Genomic DNA, 22,779 nt, shown 5'->3' on the forward strand with positions numbered 1-22,779 from the left:
TCTCTGTCAAATAAACAAATAAAATCTTTAAAAAAAAAAAAAAAACTTTCTGCTGTCTTGCTGTCAACAATAGGGAGCTTTTTTTTTTCATGTTTGAGCGTAGATTCTTCAAATTCAGAACTAAGAGGCTGTCTCATCTGTGCTGTATCAAAAGCAAAAATTCACTCTAAACAGCCCTCATCTTCTCTCTCAAAACACTTCCAGTGATGGGAAAATTAGTACATGGCAACATAGCACATTCCATCCCTGGAGTCCTGTCATGTTAAGAGGTCGTTTCCACTGAACCAGAATATACCTTCCACAACGTTTCCCCATCATCCCGATTTCTGCCCTTGAACAGCTACAGAGAAGGAAAGCAGAAACAACTCCGTGTCAAATACTGGAAGACAGCTACCATGGGTCTCTTGGGTCTTTTCTTCCCCCGCTCACCATCCCAAATTTCTTCTCTCCACACTGAAAGCAGGGCAGCATGCTCTCTTCTTCTGGTGAGATCTCTCAACATACTTCTCATCCTTGGAGAGGATTAAATCCTTGGAGGATTTAATAAAGGAGATGTTTAAAGAAGGAGACGGCCCAGTAGCTTGCTTATACAAGTCCTCCCTCCAAATGAGAATATATTCTGGGTCTGGGAGAAAACTTATGTGGTCCTTTGATGTGAACCCCCACTAGTAACCAGGAACCTAAGAAAAACAAGGCACAGGTCAGATCAGGTAGGATCCTGTCGTGGTTAAGAGCCAAGGCACTGAGAGTAGACCTAGCCGGGCAATCTCCTAGGTCTGCCCCCCTATTAAGTGTGTGATACATACATCACTTAGCTTCCTTGAAATTTTTCTATCAATCAAATAGGTTGTTTTAGGTCCAGTTTCCCGGGAGGCTGAATCTGAAAGAGGGATTTGGGTGCACATGATTTCTTAAGGAAAAAGGAGAGTGAGGGAACAAGACAGGACAGGAGAAGGAGCTAAGGAAGGATGTGATCCCAGCTGGAGAGCATCTTCAGTCTAACCTCACAGGGAACCTGCAGTGTGAATTGTACCAGAGCTGGTCCTGCCTTGAGGCAAGGAGACCCTCCTCATGTATTTCTGTATCAGTCAGTCTTGGTGACACACTGCCCCTGAGGGGAAGGTGCTAGAAGCCTCAGGGCAAAGCAGCACCCAATGCCATCTGTCCAGGGGCAGTTCCCCTGAAAAGGGGGCAGCTGGGACCCTCACAGCAACACCCAATGCAGCATGGGGAATGGGTGCCCCGCGCCATGAAGGAGTCTGGTCAAAGCATCAGCAACATCCATCACTGCTGATAATAATATCAGTAATAAAACAATAGCATATATTGCAAAAAATCATTGTGTCAGTTACACAAAGTGGCAAACATTCTCTCCTAGACCAAAACTCTGCTCAGCCTCCCCTGAACTCTTTCTCAATTGGGTCTCAACTTTTAGGCTTCCTGGTTTGAGAAGCTATTAAGGCCATGACAGTAGAATAAGATACTGTTTTTAAAAAGAAGAAAAAAATGAATGAGAAAAACACTTGAGTGAATAAAAGTACAAAAATAAAACTCCCAGATATTAGATTAAATGAGAGAGATCAAAACAGTAGGGAAAAATGGAAGAAAATGAGACTTAGTCAGGGAATCCCACATTGGAAAAAAGAGAATTCCAGAAATTGGGATCAGGAAACACAAAGGGCAGGAAATCATCAAAGACATAAGTCAAGAAAAAAAATTTCCTAGAATTGAAGGGCCTGTGTTCCCAGACTGATGGGGAGAGCTCAGCAGAACTGATTAAATAATCCTACAAAAATATTAGGGCCATCATCATGAAATTTCAATACCCTATAGTGAAGAGAACATCATAAAAACTTTCAGAGAGAAAGTAAAGTTTATATACAGAAGACGAGCTTCAGAAGGGCCTCCAATTACTCCGTGGTGATCCTAGTTGTAGGAAAGCCATGGAGTGGCCTTTTGAGAGGAAATCATTTCCAATATGGAATGGGCTACCATGCTATAAGCTAAGTGTGAGATTGGTCCCCCAAGGTCAGACAGTTTCCAGAAGCCATTAGGAGGTGCTCTGCCAAAAGTAAAGGACTAGATTAGGAAAGGCCTTGGATCCAGAAAGCAGGTGTTCTTCTCAGGAGGAAATCAAAGAGAATCTTCCAGGGTGATGTAAATGGAGACCCAGGAGGACCCCAGGTCAGCAGGCATGGAGGCACCCACCTCAATGAGGAGTAGGTGCAGGGGTCTGGGGGCCAAGTCTCCAGGCAGATAAAATTGATAAGATACTAATGAGTCTGGACATACTCAGAGGAGATGACAGATAGCTAAATTCTCTTTTTTCAGAGCAGGAATTCAATGGGTAATACCTAAAACTGAAAAAAAAAAAAATAACCATAGCAAGTAAGCATCTTATTTATAGATATGGAAGTGACATCCAAAGAAACAACCAGAAGATATGAACGTGGTTGTCTTTGGAGAGCAAGAAATGGAGAAAGAGAGATGTGAGGCACATATACTTTCTTATTCAAAAGCTGACTCTGAAATAAGTCTCTTATGCAAATCTGACTCTGAAAAGCATCTGGGTGTGTGGGTTTGATGAAAATTTCAACTAAGTATAAAAATTAGGGGTGCCTGGGCTCAGTGGGTTAAAGCCTCTGCCTTCAGCTCAGGTCGTGATCTCAGGGTCCTGGGATAGAGCCCAGCATTGGGCTCTGCTCAGTGGGGAGCTTGCTTCCCCCTCTCTCTCTCTGCCTGCCTCTCTGCCTACCTGTGATCTCTCTGTCAAATAAACAAATAAAAATCTTTTAAAAAATTAAAATAAGGGGCGCCTGGGTAGTTCAGTTGGTTAAGCGTTCGTCATCATCTGCCAGGCTCTGTGCTCAGCAGGGATTCTGCTTACCCCTATCCCTCTCACCCCTCCTCTGACTCACTCTCTCTCTTTCCCTCTCTCTCGCTCCCAAATAAATAAATAAAATCCTTTTTTTTTAAATCTAAAATAATATACATGGAGAGAAACAATGGACTAAGAATTGGACCTGGAAATAAACACAATTTTCTGCTTAACTCTTCAGCTTCTATAACAATCCCAGAACATAGGACCCCCTTGTCACATTGTCTATGCCAGCTTTTTATTGGAGAGATAAATACATACATAATAATACATAAATACAATATGTGTTTCTAGTCATATGAGTGACAGTCCAGGAGGCAAGGAGCTATTTGCAAGCCTGTGTGCAGCCCAACAGGTAATCTTAGCATCTCCTCGTGTTAGTTGTGTGAATGGTGTTGGGTGAATCACTTCACCTGTCTGAGTCTCAGTTTCCCTATGCATGGAATACAAGTGAGAGCCATAACTACCTCTCAGGTTGGTCTAAAGGAATAGATAAGGGAACAGGTGCACCCAGCACATAGTAAGTCCATTTCCTCTCCTGTACGTACTTCCTTACCCAAGCTTCTTCTACCTGAGTTTGATTAGCTGTACTAAGAGACAAATACAGAAAACAGCCAAAGGCATTTTAATAAAGCTCAAGAATCTGCGGAGGTCAGACTCAGGGCAGGGTTTTCTTCATTTTCGTGCCCTCTGGCTTCGAGAATCTTTTTGCTTCTGCGACACATCTAGCTGGCACCTGGGCTTCAGATTGCCCGGTTTCCCACTCACACAGAGGTTCCCACTGTCAAGAAGAGGACAATGGCCATTTCAATAGAGATCGTCACAATAGATTGGACTCACAGCTTAGAGCCAAGAGTCCAAGATGATATTTAGGAAAAACTAACTTCTCCAACTGAGACTGACAGAAAATGAATTCAGTATTTTGCGAGCTGACAAGCGAAGACAGAGTCAAGCATTTAGCCTGCCTCTCCTCTCTGAACCTCTAAATCCAAACGTACCCAAATAGGAGATGCAGGGGAAGTTTCTATTCTGTTAAGAGTTCAGCTCATAGGGGCCCCTGGGTGGCTCAGTGGGTTAAGCCTCTGCCTTCGGCTCAGGTCATGATCCCAGGGTCCTGGGATCGAACCCCGCATCGGGCTCTCTGCTCAACAGGGAGCCTGCTTCCCCTTCTCTCTCTCTCTCTCTCTGTCTGCCTCTGTGCCTACTTGTGATCTCTCTCTCTCTCTGTCAAATAAATAAATAAAATCTTTTAAAAAAAAAAAAAGAGTTCAGCTCATATATGTTTATAAAAAAATAAAAAATTAATTAAAGAAAAAAAAGTTCAGCTCATAAATGAATACTCTTTCCTACACATTTGGATGGCCTACCCCCTGCCTTCCTTCAAGTCTCTGTTCAGATGTTCTCTTTTCAGGGAGACATTCCAGTAATATCCCTTTTTGAATTGCAAATCTGCCTCCCTTGGCATTTGCTGCCTCTTTCCTACTTAACTCTGTTCACCGCCTTCCCCACAGAACCAAGAGAACAGAGATTAGGCCTGGTTGGTTGGTTGGTTGGTTGGTGGTTGGTTCATTGGTTAGTAGGTGGATAAGTTGGTTGGTTGGCAGTTAGTTGGTTGGTTGATGGATTGCCCGGTTAGTTGGGTGGTTCACTGCTCTGTCTGCGGCACCTATCCCAGTATTTATTGAACAAATAAATTATTTAACCAAAGAAAGGCATATTCACTATCCCCAAAATTCAGCTGCAGTCATGGGAAGGAGAAGGGGAACAGGTAAAAGGAGAGACCCTGGAAGACTAAACATTTACCCAAAGCAGAATAAATTCATCTAAGGGCTGCTTTAAACTGGAAAAGATGGATATAATTATCTTCTGAGTTTATGTACCCCCCCATCCACCCAGTGCCATGTCAACCTCCAACTGTCCCATCAGTGGGAGGGAAGTTCCTGGAAAATTCAGATGAGTTCTAGAAAATAGAGAAGCTACATTTGTTGCACAGCAGAATTTCAGTCTTGACCCCTCAACCTAATATAGGATTTCAAATTAGGAAATGAGTAAATTGGGGACACCTGGGTGGCTCAGTCAGTTAAGCATCAGACACTTGATTTCAGCTCAGGTCATGATCTCGGGGTTGTGAGACTGAGCCTTGTGTCTGGCTCCGTGCTGGGCGTGAAGTCTGTTTAAGAGTCTCTCTCTCTCTCTCTCTCATCCTCTGCCCCTCCCCCACCCTGACTTTCCCTTTCTCTAAAAGAGAAAAGGAAAAAAGAAATGAGTAAATTAGAACAGAATTAATAAATGGTGGAGCAAGGTCTAACTCGGGATTTGGAGGTGCTTCCCTCTTCCCCACGTGAGTGGTGTTTCATGCATGTGTCTACCATGAGCAAACACAAGCCGTCCATTCAGACCCTGACCCTGTCGAAAGATTGGAGTGATGCCGGGGGTGGCAAGAGTAGAAGCTTCTGTCAGACGGGAAAGAGGACGTGGTGCTAGCACCCTGGGCTGGGCGAGTTTGACAAGGACTCTTCGCTACTTAAAACCTTTCCAAGGCTATGGTACAGGGTCTGGCACAGACAGGCAATGGTGGTTGTGAGATCCTGCCTTCCCTAAGGCAGCTATGAATGGTGTGAAAGCCAAGTGATTTCAGGGACTAGTGTGAGAAAAGGTCGCTATTGCCTCCCTTGTTTCTTGCTTTCTCTGTCCTCCCCCACTCTCCTCACACACCAGACCTCCTTCCCTGACCCCTGGAGCTGACCAAAGAGAGGAGGTCTTGGGGGAGTGGGGGCTGACAGAAAAATCTGGAATTTACCCTTGGCGCGTAAGGCTGGGTGCCAGCTCTCCTCTTATCAGGGCTTAGAAAATAAAGAGGTTACATTTGTTGCATCAAATTTCAGACTGTTCCATGTTGAGCCCTCAACCTGATTTATTATTCTAAACCAAAGAATGAGACATTGAAATTCAGAGGAACCAAATCGTTTGCTGAGGATGTCCCAGAGCTGACAAATGGTAGGGCAGGATCTCTCCCGGGATTTGGGGGGCTCTTCCCTCTTTCCCAGATGAGCGGTGTTTCACGTTGCCACCCAGCCAGCCCTTCCTCCCAGGCGTCGGAGTGCCCTGGCTGAGATCCACTCTCTACCCTATCCCTCCCCTGAAGAGCTCTGGGTTACCTGAAATGACCTGGGACAAGAGCACCAGGACAGCCAAAGTTGGCAAAAAAGGGCTTCGTCACTTCAGGCTCAGAGACCAGTCTCTGGTCGGACGAAGTGACAAGCCAAGGAGGAGAGGTCTGGACTCTCAGCTCCTTCTAATCAACTGGAACACATGCCATTTATACCTGCCTCAGTTTCCCAGGTTGTGCTCCGTCCTGGAACAGCCTGCGTCCCTCAGAGCTCTCAGTCATCACCCTGACCTCACACCCACAGTGGGACCAACACCCCAGAGCTGACACGCCCCCCTCTATCCTCTTTCACCTTTTAGAGACCAGCAAGGAGAAATCCCACAACAGCCAGAAGGATTGTTTTAATATATGTCAGCCCTCTTTATAACTCAACTTAAAACCCTCCAAGACTCCACTCATACACAGTCTTTATTTACTACGGCCCCGGAGTCCTGCATTATCCAGTCTAGAATTCCACCATTACCACGGCTGGAATGTACATGAAGTAAGCTCCTTTTTTCAGATGTAGTTTTCCAATTTGGGAGCAAAAGAGCAGAGAAGGAAAGACATTCATTCAGACCTTGGGAGGAACATGTCTATCAAATTTTTTTCCTCTCTAAGTGGCCCCACCATCCCCTGCTCTGTGTCAGGGAGGATTTGGGCATTGAGGGGGAGAGAGAAGTGAAAATATTCAGTTCCCAGTGCTGGCTCACCGGCAGTGGGACCCAGGGAGGGACACTGGTTCCCTCTCCGGGCTTCAGTCTCACCGATGAGCAGATTGGAAGAGCTGGGTTGTAGGGATCAAGCCAGTCCTCATACTCCGTTGTTCTCTGGATGCTGAAAATCAGGGCGAATGGAATGCTGCTGAACGTCATGTTTTTGCCAACAGAGGTCCTGTCTTTTCACTTTTGCCTGGAATGCAATGTCTGGAACAAACAGTATGGGTCATCAACAGTACCCTGAACGGGAAGAGTGGTCGTATTTTGAGGAGTCCAGCGAGGCTGGCGCTCCCGTGTTTGTGTAAAGACCAGGTTGCCTGCCCCTGACACTTGTGGTTTCTTCATCACCTTAAGGTGCCCCATGGGCTACCAGGCTCCTCCCACAGTGCACCTGTGGTCGCCGGCAGATGCTGCCTCTGACAACACCGGCATCCCCAACAAGGTGGTGTTGGAGACCCAGGCAAATGTTTTAAGGGAGGCACCCCAGCCTGAGTATCTTTCTGGAAAATCTATAAACAGCCCCTCATTACCACTACCAACAGCTGCCCACGATCTCTTCTCGCAGTCGGCTTCGTGGAATCTTGGAGCTGTCCAGACCACAGTGGCATTCAGCCCTAGAGGCTTCTGTGCAGCCCAAAGCGTGCTGAGGTCCCACTTGGAGCATTTCCCAACATTAACCCTTAGCACCTCTCATTTCCATATTTATTCAAGACTTGAAAGATGAAACAGAAATGTCCTCTTTTTCAACAACTTCCTTGGCTGGAGTTGGAGATGGGGGCAGATGGGCTAGAAAATGCGATCCTTCTTTTTTTTTTCTTTCTTTCTTTTTCATGTGTTCAGAGGTCAGTTCAACGTCCCAAAGAAAGCAAGTGAATACACTAAAAGCTTGCATGCCTCCAATGCGCATGCACTCTCCCCCCACTCCCCAACCCCCCAACCCCCGCTTCTGGTGCTGCTTGGGTGCTCGCTCAGGGAGGACTTGGGACACCTCTTTGGTCAAGTGACACCTGAGACTCTGGCACTCACCATGACCATAGAAAAGCCCAGAGAAGGAGTCAAGACTGAGAAACAACGGTCCTACTAACTTGACGGTGGTGAGGCAGGATGGTTCACGGTGCAGTTTAAGATTAAGAGGCTACACCACTCAGTAAACTCGTGAAAGCCCATTGTCAACGACAGGGTTTGTCTATGCGGCAGATCAGGTTCCAATTTGATGGGCAGCCAATCAATGAAGCAGACCCATGCGCAGCTGGAAACAGAGGATGAAGATACAACTGATGTATTCCAGCAGCAGACAGGTGTCTACTAAGAAGGGAACCTGCTATTTTACTCGAAGACTCAACTCTGTTCTTCCAGACCAGGAAGACATTCTCCATGAGAGAACTGCGATTTGGTTCCACCACATCCTGACTTAGTATCATTTTCTTGATTCTTTTATTGTCCCCTTCCCCATTCCTTTATTGTACATGAGGTGACTATGTACATGCACAAGCATATTGCATTTTCTTAAACTAAATGGCCAAGGGTGTGTTTTAATCGACATCAAATAGAGAAGGGATCGGGAAAGTACCCCATAATATAGGGTATTTTCTGTCTGTATTTTGCATCTGTGAAAATACCCCCTCTCTCTATTCGTGGCATGTTCATTCAGCTCTTATCTTTTTATTCTGGTAAGTTATTTTTCTTTCACTGTATAACAACAACAACAAAAAAAGAGCAACATAAAAATCCTTGCATACCTTGTTCAATTGGAGAATTTTAATGGTTTTCATTTATCATTATAAAACCAAGGACAATGTTATAACTTTTTTGTACATAGCTGTTATATGTAAGGCAATGTCTTTAAGCATGGATGAATTACTCTAAAAGAAATGAATCCTAGATCATTTTCCCTTCAAGTCAAGCATCCTGTTGTTTAAACAAACTTCTTGCTAAAAAAAAAAAAAAAAAAAAAGAGAGAGAGAGAGAGAGAGAAAGTTTGCATGCCTAAATGACCTGTAGCACATTTTTTTTTTCTTTAGAAAAGAAGGAACAAGGGCACAGATGTTTCCATTTGGGCAGAAACAACAATGTTCCTTGTTCATTGTCATAAACACCTAAAGATACATTAATGTCTTAGTAATAATAAACTTGACATGATGATGTATCTGTCTCCCAGAACTGCCACTGCAAAGGACCACAACCTGGGTTACTTAAAAGAATAAAATTTGTTTTCTAAGATGTTTAATTTATATATTTGAAAGAGAGAGAGCATGAGTGGAGAAAGGGCAGAAAGAGAAGGAGAAGCAGACTCTCCACTGAGCTGGGAGCCCCATTTTGGGGCTCAATCCCAGGACCCCGGGATCATGACCTGAGCCAAAGGCAGACACTTAACTGACTGAGCCACCCTCTTTTTTTTCTGCAAGGTGCCCCTCCCTTTTTTCTCCCCCCTTTTAAAGAGTATTTATTTATTTCAGAGAAAGAGAGAGCAGAATTTTCTTCTTTCACACTTCTGGAGACTAGAAGTTCAAAACCAGTGTTGGCAGAATCACTTCCTCCTTGGGGGCTCCAAGGGAAAAATCTGTTCTGTGCTTCTCTCCTAGCTTCTGACGGTTGCCTAGTCTCCCCTGGCCTACATATGTGTCACCCCAGTCTCTGCTTCCGTTGTCACATGGCTTCACCCTGAGGGTCTCTGTCCAAATTTTCCTCCTTTCCCCGCCCAGTCCGATCCAGTACAACTTCACTTTAACGCAATTACATCTGCAAAGACCTTATTTCCTGATAAGTCACAATTCACAGGTGCTTAGGGTTGGGATTTGAACATCTCTCTTTTGGGGGCTGGGGCGGGGGCAGGGGGTGTGTGCAATTCAATCCACAATAGACAGCTTTTTAAAATTCTTATTCTGAATAATATTGAACATCTTTTCACATGTTCACAAGTCTTTTAATTCTTTTTGGGGAATTGTCTATTCGTATTTTTGTCCATTGTCTTTCAGACTTCTACACCAGCTCCCTTGGGGACCCCACTACCATCCTGAACAGATCTTCACTTTCCCAGCTCCTTCTGCAATTGAATAGAGTTTAATTCTGGGACGCCTGAGTGTCTCAGTGGGTTAAGTCTCTGCCTTTGGCTCAGGTCATGATCTCAGGGTCCTGGGATCGAGCCCCACATCGGGGTCTCTGCTAGGCAGGGAGCCTGCTTCCCTCTCTCTCTCTCTCTCTCTGCCTGCCTCTCTGCCTACTTATAATCTCTGTCCATCAAGTAAATAAATAAACTCTGAATAAAGTTTAATTCTTATAATAAATTCCTTGGTCCCTAATACTGATAATGGTTCTGCTCCTTCCCAGATCGAACCTCAAGGAACACACTGTTTAAAGAGATGAGCCTCCTTAACGGAAGTGAACACGATAGTGGCTGGTTTCTAGCCTGTAGGCACTGTGTCCCTTTCTCCCCACTGACTCCTCTTCATCATCAAGGTTTCAGAAGGAGTTGTTTGGAGGGTTCTGGGTGACACAGTTGGTTGGGCCACCAACTCTTGGTTTCCGTTCAGGTGGCGACCTCTGGTCCTGATATGGGGGTTCTGGGATCATGTCCCATGTCATCCAGTCCCACACTGGACTCTGCACTCAGCCAGGAGTCTGCTTGGGACTGTCTCTCTCTCCCTCAGCCCCTCCCCAGCACACTCGCTAGCTCACTCTCTAAAATAAATAATCTTAAAAAAAAAAAAAGTTGTTTATACTTCCTGACCTCATTATTTCTATTTTTCAGTCTTCAACCTCCTCATTCTGTTGCCCCTACGGAAATAGTTTTGGAGTCATTTTGTCTTGTAAACCCTATATATGATTTTGTACCCTTGACGCCAGTGAGGGTAGCATCTAGTCAGGAAATGGAAGGCAACAGGATGTTTAACTCCAGGAATTGGTCACACGTTGTTGGAACACTGAAAGAACAAGACAACCCTGAAAACAGGAGAGTGACTACAGAAAGAAAGGGAGACAAAGGGACTTTCCGGACCTGGGAGTTCAGAGGAGGGACCCCAACAGCTGATTCCTGGATCTCTGGGGAAGGGCTCCGCCCCGGGTCCAGAAGACCTGCCCCCAAGGGTAAAAGGCACAAGGCGCGGTTGGCCCTCGGATGGCGGAGGGCACCGCCAGGCTGGTGCTGGGAGCTTCATCTCTCACCGTTCTCCCGGTTTCCCTCCGGTCACATCATGTTTCTCACTCTCAACCCCAACGTAAGCCTCAGGGCCGACTTCTTCTGCCTGGGACTCCAGGTGGCCTCACCTGCAGGTGCCCTCACCCTCTGGGCGAGGTCTCCCCAGTCCCTCTGCGTTCCGCGTGCGTGGCGCCCCCTGGCGGTCCTTCCGTGCAGGAGGTATAGAGCCGGTGGAAGGACCTTGGACGCGGTTGCCAGCCCCCCTGCCCGCCCCCTCCTAGTCCACTCCACCCCCACTGACCAAATGACCGCAGGAGGCGTGCCAGCTCAAAGTGTGTGGCTGCAGACCCTGGGCTCCGGGAGCGCGGGGGCTGAAGCCGTAGGCGGCTGAGGGCACGTGCGGGTGACATAGGTCCCGCTGAACAAAGGGACCTCCAGCCAGAGACCGGAGCCCTGCCCCATTCGTTTTGCCATCCCCTCGGACTTGCAGCCTCACCTTGGGCCACTTCCAGCCATGAAGCTCCTGTTGCTGACTCTGGCCGTTCTGCTGCTCTTGTCCCAGCTCATGCCAGGTAACCTCGACCCCCTTGGGGAGGGGCAGGGTGTGCAGACTGAGACCTGGTCGAGGAATCCTCAGGCCCGGGAGGATGGGCTGCCCAGTTTCGGGAGCTCGCCTTTTGGAAGCACGGAGAGGAGGCGCCCTCGCCCACAGCAGGTGCAGAGCTTAGGTGACAACCACGACACCTAGAGCTTCTGGCCCAGCCGTGCCATCCATCTGTGCTCTCTCAGGAAACAGGTGCAGGGTCTTGCACCTGAGAAAGAATGGAAGGGGTGCGCGGGAGAAGCAGGAAGAAGAGGGCAACCGCGGACCTTTTAGCAATAGTCTCCAGAATGTTCTCGGCTTTGTAAAGATCACAACCACCTCAACCAGAGAGAAAAACTCACATACACTGTTGCTGCCTCTGTGCCAGACCCTGTGTGGGAGCCTAGGGCCACAGAGATAAATGACAATGGCCCTGGGGGAGACAACGAAGGACATTTACGACCCAGGGTGGCATGAGCTCTGACAGAGGGGGTCTAGGGATCTGAGGTGCACATGGGAGGGACCAGCCCGGTCTAAGGGCCAGGAGAGTCCTCCTGACGGGATACCCTGAGTCCTGAAAAGTATGCTGAGATTAGAAGGGGACGGAGAAGAGAAGGAAGCAGGAAAGGTGGCCCAGACAGAAATCAGCTTAAGCAAAGAAAGATCCAGCTGTGGAAGAGAGCATGGGGCCTTCAGAAAACTGGCACACCACTGGGGCAAGGGGCATGGTGAGGGGGAAACTGAGGAAACATTCAAGGTCCAGGTCTGGAGGAGCCTTGTCTACCAGATGAGGGGGCCATGGGAAGACTAACCGGGTTCGGGTCATGTTCAGACTTGCCCATCCCCCACCCCACCTCTGGCCTCACTATCCGCCCCTCCCGTTCAGCTGGCTGAAGCTTCCCCCAAATGTGACAAAATCGTTTTTAATATCTTTGATGAATTTTTATTCATTGCAATCTTTATTGCTGCAGAAAGTCAAGTTGTCCCATCTTTGACTTGTGGTAGCCTTATTACATATATCCCTGCTGGTTTGTGATAGTTTCCTTGTGAGAAAACCCAGCTTAGAGACACCACAAGAAACACATTTGCAGTCCGATGGAGTTAGACATATTAACTTGGCACAAAGGAAAATACACTATAAAGGAACTGTGGGACAAAAGACGGAACAAATAAGGTTTTTATAGGATTAAAGAGAGGGACGGAGTTTGGGTAAAATGTAAACGAAGTTATGTGTTTTGTTTTGTTTCAAGTTTTTATTTAAACTGTAGTTAACTTACAGTGTAATATTGGCTACAGGAGTAGAATTTAGTAATTCATCACTTACATACAACACCCAGTGCTCACCACTTAAGCCACTTAAGCCACTCCTTAAGCCACCACTTAAGCCCTCCTTAATGCTCATCACCCAGTTAGCCCATTCCCCCCCGAAAAGCCTGTCCAGCAACTCTGTGTGTCTTCTATAGCCAAAAGTCTCTTATGATTTGCTCCCCTCTCTCTTCTTTTTCTCTTTCCCCTATGTTCATCTGTCTTGTTTCCTAAATTCCACATATGAGTGAAATCATACGACATTTGTCTTTCTCTGTGAAGTAGTGTTTAATAGACTTCATGTGACAAGGGTTTAACACCAGGCCAAGACTGAGAAACAGATTCAGGGTTTCATTTCCATGGAAAGTACAAAATGAAGAGAGATGTGGAATTTTGTATCCCAAAATCCCTTCTCGGACAATCTGCTCTTGGCTCTGAAATCAAGGATACTTTTCTGTTTTGAGAGAATGGCTCCTCAGGAAAGAATGTGATGTTCCAGTCCTGCCCCTATGATTTCAAACACAAAATTTCTGAAAGATGTGACTTGAGACTTTGTCCTTTTGTTAAGTGACAAAAGCAGTTTCACTGGTTTGTAGCTGGTTATCTGGGGTGACAAGACATTCTAGGCTCATCTTGTACAATTCCTGCCCGAGGTCTTGAAATCTTCATTTCTTCAAGAAGCTCTGGGGTTTTTGTTGTTGTTGTTGTTGTTTTTCTAAATAGGGAAGTGGTACTTCAGAACCGTGATCTAGATGCTAAAGATATTCAATCCTACTAAATTAGTCTTTCATTCCACGTCTTTTCAGTAGACAGAACTGGGTGGGAAAATCAACACATTGAATACATATAAAATATCTCATGAATTCATATTAATACTTCCTATTCAAAGTGACCTTGATTAGACATGATAGGGCACACTTAATGAGTAATATTCCTTTTTTTAAAAGATTTTATTTATTTATTTATTTGACAGAGAGAGAGAGATCACAAGTAGGCAGAGAGCAGGCAGAGAAAGAGGAGGAAGCAGGCTCTCCGTGGAGCCCAATGCAGGGCTCAATCCCAAGACCGTGGGATCATGACCTGAAGTGAAGGCAGAGGCTTAATCCATTGAGCCATCCAGGCACCCCAATGAGTGCTATTCCTATCAGGAGAAAAAGCATCACTAACAAAAGTGTGCACCCGGGACCAGAGTCCTGTTGGGAATATCCAGGAAAAGCCACCGGAAAGAAACTCATGAGTCTTAGAAGTCAGACTATATGGTTCACTCAACAAAGGCTTTGGTTGCTTACGTGGATGCCTTCACTCACACACGCACACATCAGAACGCTTTGTGGCGGGGCATCTGGGTGACTCAGTGGGTTAAAGCCTCTGACTTCAGCTCAGGTCATGATCCCAGGGTCCTAAGATCGAGCTCTGCATGAGGCTCTCTGCTCTGCGGGGAGCCTGCTTCCCTTCCTCTCTCTCTGCCTGCCTCTCTGCCTACTCGTGATCTCTGTCTATCAAATAAATAAATAAATAGTTAAACAAAAAAAAAAAGAAAGAAAGAAAGCTTTCTGGGAAATATGAGTATAGCAGACATTACCAACAATTCCACATGTGTCTCCTTCACATGGCAAGATGATGTCTAATCCAAGCTGATGATGGACAATGGCTTTCTGCAACTCCTAGAATTGTCAAAAGACTATGGTAGTATTTTTAGTGACACTGTCAGCGCTCTGATGACTTCACAAAGGAGCACGTGGAAAACTCGGGTGCTGCCCTGAACTTCTCCAGTGCCCTCCAGACTGTTTCCCTAGAAATTGCCATCGTATAAAACCTATCTCCAGGGCTAGTAAGCCCATCTAGCTTGATTTCAAGTTCTTCAGCTTCTTCGCGCAATTCTTTTCATCACCACGTGAGAACAGGTGTTTTGCAGAAGAATATACGCATCCCCAACCACTGAGTTCAAGAGCGAGAGTTTGATTCCTGACATCAAAAGGCAATAAATTGGGACGCCTGGGTGGCTCAGTTGGTTAAGCAGCTGCCTTCGGCTCAGGTCATGATCCCAGCGTCCTGGGATCAAGTCCCACATCGGGCTCTTTGCCCCGCGGGGAGCCTGCCTCTCCCTCTGACTCTGCCTGCCACTCTGCCTGTGCTCTCTCTCTCTGACAAATAAATAAATAAAATCTTTTAAAAAAAAAGGCAATAAATTGTTCCAACTTAATCCAACTGTACTGCAAGGAAAGGAAAAGGAGCTGGGCAAGATATCGTGACCTTCTACAATTTGCTGGGGGGAGAAAAACAGTAAACATTGGACCCATGAACAAATTATGAGTCACTTAGGCTCTTCGGGGCCTTGTGTCAGTTTAGCAAGTTTTAATTTCAACATACGGCAAGTTCTTTCTATTTTTTCTGAGGGTTGAGAATGATAAGGACGGCATGATTTTTGGCAAAACTGCCCTTCCTTAATTAATATCCCAGGAAAAAGAGCACCTCAGTCACTAGAAAGGTGGGTAGGCTTTCCCAAATAGGAAGACAAACTACAATTGTTTTTAGTCACAGGAAACACTGTTGCTTTCTGGCAAGGAAAAGCCTCTGGTCCTCCACAGAAAAGGCAGACAGAAGTGAGTACATATTTGAATCCTTGAGATTTAGGCAGCCATGCAGAGTCCGTGAGACAGTGGTTCCTTTTCCTGTCCCACTTTTGCTGTTTTTCCGGGGGTTATTAAGCTGGAGAGAGGGACATATACTGGCGCTGCCCTCACTGATCAGTTCAAACTTCTCCACCAGTGTCGTCTTAGAACAAGTTTCTGGGGCAGCAGCTGGCTCCGTCAGTGGAGCACGTGATTCCTGATGGGGTTGGGTTCAAGCCCCATGTTAGGTGTAGAGATTACTTAAAAACAAAATCTTTTAAAAAAAGAAGAACAAGAGTCTATGGGTTTTCTTTATTGTGATGGGTCAAATGTTCCACCAAGCTCCATTTCGTACAATCCGGAAAGAAGCACCCGTTAGCCATCTTAGTGTCTGCATCACACGTCAGATTTCTCTCAGTGTATTTTTTCAGAACCTAGTTCTTGTGATGGTAGTCTGCTCAGGGTTCAAAAGATGTTTTAAAAGATAATTTAAAAAAAAAAAAAAAAAAAAAAACTAGGGTTGCCTGGGTGGCTCTGTCAGTTAAGCTTCTGCCTTCAGCTCAGGTCATAATCTTGGGGTCCTGGGATCAAGCCCCACGTTGGGCTCCCTGCTTCTCCCTCTCCTCCCCACTCATGTTCTTTGTCGTTATTTCTGTCTCTCTTTCTCTCTCAAATAATAAAATAAATAAAACCTTGAAAAAAACAATTCCTGGCTCATATATATGTATGTATACTTATATGTACATATGAGCTCGTGTTAAAGATTTTATATAACTCATAATGAGAGAACAAGAAGATTTTATAACTGGATCAAAGCATAAATAGGAACTGGTTTTCCTGGGCGCCTGGGTGGCTCAGTGGGTTACTCTGCCTTTGGCTCAGATCATGATCCCAGGGTCCTGGGATCGAGCCCTGCATCGGGCTCTCTGCTCAGCAGGGAGCCTGCTTCCTCCTCTCTCTCTGCCTGCCTCTCTGCCTACTTGTGATTTCTCTCTGTCAAATAAATAAATAAAATCTTTAAAAAAAAAAAAAAAAGAAAGAAAGAAAGAAAGAAACTGGTCCCCCACCCCGCCATGGTGCAGGGGAAGAGAGGGTATCCACTGAACCTCTATGCAAAAGAATATACTTGAAAATAGAGAGAAATAATTTTTTTAAAGATTTTATTTATTTATTTGACAGAGAGAGATCAGTAGGCAGAGAGGCAGGCAGGCAGAGAGAGACTGAGAAGCAGGCTCCTTGCTTGAGGACCCTGAGATCATGACCTGAGCCGAAGGTAGAGGTTTAACCCACTGAGCCACCCAGGCACTCCTAGAGAAATAATTATTTTTGCCCTTTATTGTTTATCAACAGCTCATAGAGTCGTAAAATAATTCCCACATAATCAAAATCAGATAACCCTAAAGACTGTGATCTACCTAGACCAAGCATGATTGACACTATTGATCATTATTGACCTTTTGGCACTTTGGGCTAGATAGTCCTTTGTTGTGGCTGTCCATTAGAGGATATCTAGCGGAATCCTTGGCCTCTACTGACTAATTGCCAATAGCACCTCTCGCCAGTTGCAGCAACTAAAAATGTCTCCACACAGTTCATTCCAAACATCCCCTCGGGAGCAAAATCACCCCAGCTGAGAACCCCTGCCCCAGACGATGCATTTTTTCAATGAAGCACAGATTTCCCCCAAGACTTTCTCCCCTGTATTGTTCAAAAGGTCGTCTCAAAGAAAGCTTACTCCCGATTACAAAATACACCTGGTCAAAACCTACAGCAGGAAGAAGGAAATAATAAAATTTACAAATTAATGAAACTTAAAATTAACCTACAAAGGAAAGAAACAGAGAAGAGTCAGGGCTTTAACTGTCCGAAGAAAGTGGCTTAACAGACACAACTGGAGGTCCCAGGCTTCGTTCAGCTGCCAGAGCCCCTGAAAACCGAGTCAGAGCAGGCGTGGGGCTTTTCAGAACAGAGAAGGGTGTATAGGTCCTCATTTGGTTCAAGCAAAGGATTTCACCTTTAACTGCTGCAAAACCTGTGGCTGGAATAGAAAAACTGTCCCAGATTCGTGTGCCTCTAGGTTGAGGTCATGGGTGCCATCCCATCCCAAAACTGTCAGAACACTTTTTCCGGGAGCTGTTTTGGCAAGTCTTGCAATCTGTTGATTGAGCAAGATCCTGGGACAGGAAAGGCCCCCCCAAAATATGGAAGGGCTGTTGCCAGGGGCTCCAGGGAAGGGGAAAATGGGGGTTACTGTTGAATGAGTAAAAGAACTTCAGTCTTATGAGATGAAGAGTTATGCAGGTGGCTGGCGATGATGGCTACCCACAATGTATTTAACACCATCGAACTGTGTGATTTAAAATGGCTATGATGGCAAATTTTATATTATGTGTACATAACTGTAATTAATGAGAAAAAACCTAAGTGCAGCCACCTCTTAATGATAGACTTTGGCAAAAAATATAAATAAATAAATAAATAAATAAATAAATAAAATTATGAAGAAAGTGTTGGAATGTTAGCCAAAAACAAAGCCAAAAAACAACCAGTATGGATGACCCATGAACACACACTGAGTGAAAGAAGCTAGACACAAAAGGCCACGTGGTATATAATTCTGTTGGCATAAAATGTCCATAGTAGGCCCATCAACAGAGTGGAGGGCTAACTGGTGATTGCCCAGTGCTGGGGAGAGGCGTGCAGGGTTTCTCTTTGGGATGATTAGAAAGTTCTGGAATTGGATGATGGTGATGGTTGCATAACACTGTTAATATACTTAATGCCCCTGAACCATGCACTTTGAAATGCTTGATAGGTACCTGGCTGGCTCAGTTGGAGGAGCATGCTATCTTGATCTCGGGGTCATGGGTCTGAGCCTCACATTGAGTGTGGAGATTACATAAATAAATAAACAAATAAACAAACAAACAAAAAAAACAATGCTTACACTATAAGTTTTACATTCTTTGTATTTTACCACAATGTTTAAAAAGGGAAAGAAAGAAAAAGGAGGCCAATGGTCAAAGACAAGGGAAACTAAAGACCTGCTTTAATACTTCTTCTCAGGGCTGACACTGTCTCCATTCTTCTTTCTTTTTTGTGTCAGGCGGCACCCAAAAATGCTGGAATCTTCATGGCAGATGCCGCCAGAAATGCTCCAAGAGGGAAAGGGCCTACGTTTACTGTACCAATAATAAACTGTGCTGTGTGAAGCCCAAGTTCCAGCCAAGAGAAAAGCTATGGCCATTTTAAGTTCTTTGAAGCCTCAAGCCATGAAAACGCAGATGGAGCTGCCCTGAGTCTGACCGCAGTGGATTCCTAAATTCTGTCAATAAACACGTGTGGCTGATCTCTGTGTTCGTCTCTTTGTCTACCCCAGCAGTACTCAGGAAATCCCCTTTCAGGTGAAGTCAAAATATTTTCATAACAATAATAATAAAAGAGTATTTGCCTTTTTCAGTCTCGCTGTCTCACAAGTGTGCAGTGGAATCTTCTGGAATCTATATGACATATGATGATATCATTGTTCCATGAGTTGATGAAAAGTGTGTTTATGTATCCTGACGTTCCTAGAATTTTTTAAGGTAGCAGGGTGTTCATTTTCAGAGATTAACTCAGATTGTTCTCGATAATTCTATTGTGCTCTTACAGCCATCTTTAGTTATTATTAATCTCTGTAACCTCATGATCATCTAATAATAAATCATTACTTTGAAGAGCCTCCTGGGTGGCTCAGTCCACTAACCCTCTGCCCTTGGCTCAGGTTGTGATCCTGGGGTCCTGGGTCCTGGGATCGAACCATATGGTCAGCTCCCTGCTCAGCAGGGAGCTCTCCCTCTCCCTCTGCTACTCCCTCTGCTTATGCTCTCTATCTCTCTCAAATAAATAAATAAAAATCTTTTAAAAAATCATTACTTTGACATTCCAAAATGTTCCTTTGTACCTGTATGCAAACCTGAGGAGAACCGAGAACACTTCACTCTCTTGGTTTGCAGAAGCTACAATCTCCCTGAGTGAAAACAACACTTACTCTACACTCCACAGTTCCTTTAAATACAATTTCTAGCACACAATTGAAAGATATTAAAAGACCTTGACAAAGGAAGGAAAATAAGATGCATAACATAACCAACTGACTAAAAATAGCCAATAGCAGCAAATCCAAACATGGAACAGGTGTTAGACTTCACAGACAACTTTAAAATAACTATTACAAACATGTTAAACTAATTAGAGGGAAAGGTTAAAAGGATGAATAATTTAAACTAATACACAGAGAAATACTATATCATTTTTTATTGCTACATGACAAATCACTCTAAAACCTAGTAGGTTAAAATAACAAGTATTCATTAATTCCCAGGTTTCTGTGTGTGAATTGAGTGATTCTTCTTGTATTCTCAGCTGGGGTCACCCATATGTATGACTGCATCTCTGTCCATGTGACCTTTCTGTTTCAAGGAAGTTAACCTTGGCTTCTCACATGGATAATTAAGTCTAAGAGGGTAAGCCCCAATATGCAGCATTTTCAAACTTCCATTATCATGCTTTCTTAAATCCCATTGACCAAAGCAATATTTGCTTTTTAACTTATATTTTAGTTAGTTAACATACAGTGCAATATTGGTTTCAGGAGTAGAATTTAGTGTTTCATCACTTATATATAATACCCAGTGCTCACCACAAGTGCTCCCTTTAAAGCCCAATGCATTTAGCTCATTACCCCTCACTGCCCACCCCCCCCACTATCACCTCCCCACCAGCAACCCAACTTTGTTCCCTATGATTAAGTGTATTACACTAAGTGAAATATGTCAGTCAGAGAAAGACAAACACTATATGATCCCACTCATATGTGGAATTCAAAAAGAAAACAGAGAACACATGGGAAGGGGGAAGGAAAAAAAGGAGAGAGGGAAAAAACCCAAGAGACTCTTACTAATCGGAAAGGGAAAGGGGAAGGGACAGAGGGAGAGGGAGAGAGAGAATCATCAAGCAGAGGCCTCGCTGAGCAGGGAGCCCCAGGCAGGGCTCAATCTGGCACTCGGAGATCATAACCTGAGTGAAAGGCAGATGCTTAAAGGATGGAGCCATCCAAGCGCCCCCAACATGACTTTTACTAAGGCATCTTTTCAGCTTCCGCTCATATTACAAACTGCTTATTCTCTGCATTTCCCAAGTCTGTTCCCCAGGACCCTGGGATCATGACTCTAGCGGAAGGCGGAGGCTTTAACCCTCTGAGCCACCCAGGTGCCCCATGTTCCCAAATTCTTGGAATAGAATCTTCCTGATATAGTTCATCATTTTGTACCAAGCCACCTGGTAGGTCGCTGGCTTGGGGAGATCCCCACCTCTTATCCCATCACCTGTGTCTGCGGCATGCAGATGGCAGGGGGAGTGGTCTCCTGGTCTGCATATGACTGTCACTTCATATGACTATCACTGCATATGACTGTCAAGGCTCTGAGCAGGGGTGCAAGAACATATATGGATGGTTCATGCTGTGTTCCATGTATTCACATTTCCGTGTATCCTTGCTATAAACTCCTATAGGGAGGAATATGTCTTCGTGAAACACTGAGCCCCTAGCTTAAGGAGAAATAGGCATCAGTGAAACACAGGTCTTCCTGGTGGAATTCTGAGGAAGGTTACCTGTGGCCCCTCTCTCTATCCTCTCATGAGTTCCCACCAATCTATTAGTGAGAGCTTGATGTTCCCAGGGTCCTATTAGACCCAATGCTCCTTTTTATAATAAGTATTTTGCAGGGACACCTGGGTGGCTCCATCCCTTAAGCATTTGCCTTTGGCTCAGGTCATGATCCTGGGGTCCTGGCAAGGAGCTCCTCATCAAGGAACCTGCTTCTCCCTCTCTCCCACTGCTGCTGTCCCCCCACTCCCTGCTTATGCTCGCTCACTCTTGCTCTCTTTCAAGTTAAATAATTAATTAATTAATTTTGAATGGGTAAATAAATAAACATTTTGCAGTGCCCCCTTTCTGTCCCAAAAAAAAATTCATAAATATCGTAACCTATCTACTCATATAATTGCAAGGAAAAAATCAAAATAAGCTCTAACCATAATATAAAGGAGAAAAGAGACTGTTTCATAATAATATGTATTTTGATATGTAAATACATTTAAAGACATAATGAAATATGTCAGACCTTGCACCTATACATAGCATGAGTGCAAGAGCTACAAATGCAGACTCAAATGCATGGGTCCATATGCACAATTCCAGTACTACTCCAAGTGTTTGCTCTCCGTATCCTGACTTTCCAAAACGGAAAACAGCTTGGGTAAAGTTCTAACCAAAACAAAGTATAATCATTCCTTGATTTATGCAGTAGTTTCATTCCAGAAAAATTCGATATACAAAAACAAAGCAAAACAAAACAAAAACTTGCAAAACAGCCTTAGATTGTGGGCTCAGAGAATTATAAATGGGTTTCTCACCTACATAAATGTCTAGCAGGAGATCTGAATTTTGTTTGGGAAATGGGTCAATACTTCATTTCCCAGGTCAGTCACACACATAGCATACCATCTTGCATCCCAGGTCCCCCACCCACTAAATTCCAAAAAGGACTCCATTAATTTTGACTACAAAAAGAAAAAAAAAAAAAACAAAAACAAAAACAAAAATCCACCAGCAATTTTCAAAAATCACCCCTAGAGGGCAGTGTCTTCCCATTGAGAATCTTCCATCTGCCATGACCAGAGAGTCCTTTCTGTCTGGTGGGTCTGTTTGTAAAATAAATGCAGCTGCATCATAAGCTAGAATAACTTACCCCAATGTAATTAAATGTGCTCCAAAGAAAAGATAAAGGGAGAAATGAGATTTTGGGTGGGGTTTTTTTTTCCAAAATTTTTCTTACCTTTATTTTATTTAATATTTTTTGCGGGGGGGGGGGTTATTTATTTGAGAGAGAGACCACATGGGCATATAGGGAAAGGGGCAGAGGGAAATAATCTTCAAGAGGACTCCCTGTTGAGCTCCGAGCTTGACAGGGGCTCATTTCAAGACCCTGAGATCATGACCTGAGCCAAAGCCAAGAGTCGGACACAAGCAACTCAGCCCCCAGGCACCACGCCCCTCCCCTTACTTTTTAAATCAACCTAGTTTTGCCTTTCTGAACGTGGTATATAGAGTCATTCAGTATGTACATCTTTGTATATGGCTTCTTTTGCTTAACATAATGTTTTTGAGATTAACTCACGTCGTGTACATCAGAGTATATTGTTACTGTTGTTTATTGTTTATTATTGTTAGTGTTGTACTGTATAGATATAATTCAATTTATCCAGTCACTTCCTGGACATTTGGGTTGTTTCCAGTTACGGGATATTAGAAATAAAGCTGCTATAGGGGTGCCTGGGTGTCTTAGTTGTTAAGCGT

At 44.5% G+C, this 22,779-nt stretch overlaps 1 protein-coding gene across 1 annotated transcript; it reads left to right on the plus strand.

Moving 5' to 3' along the window:
* The first annotated feature begins 11,249 nt into the window (after positions 1-11,249).
* Positions 11,250-18,658, plus strand: DEFB123 (defensin beta 123). Its single transcript, XM_059407947.1, has 2 exons — positions 11,250-11,452; positions 18,487-18,658. The coding sequence occupies exons 1-2, from the start codon at positions 11,395-11,397 to the stop codon at positions 18,630-18,632; spliced, it is 204 nt and encodes a 67-aa protein (XP_059263930.1). The 5' UTR covers positions 11,250-11,394; the 3' UTR covers positions 18,633-18,658.
* The last annotated feature ends 4,121 nt before the right edge of the window (positions 18,659-22,779 follow it).

The sequence above is a fragment of the Mustela nigripes genome, chromosome 7 (assembly GCF_022355385.1).
Source record: "Mustela nigripes isolate SB6536 chromosome 7, MUSNIG.SB6536, whole genome shotgun sequence".
NCBI classification, from domain to species: Eukaryota; Metazoa; Chordata; class Mammalia; order Carnivora; family Mustelidae; genus Mustela; species Mustela nigripes.

What these genes read in the sequence shown, in the direction of transcription:
- DEFB123 (XM_059407947.1), top strand. Translation starts at nt 11,395, where the DNA reads ATGAAGCTCCTGTTGCTGACTCTGGCCGTTCTGCTGCTCTTGTCCCAG. An exon ending in CTTGTCCCAGCTCATGCCAG is followed by an intron (nt 11,453 to 18,486) that starts GTAACCTCGACC and finishes TTTTTGTGTCAG; the next exon opens with GCGGCACCCAAAAATGCTGG.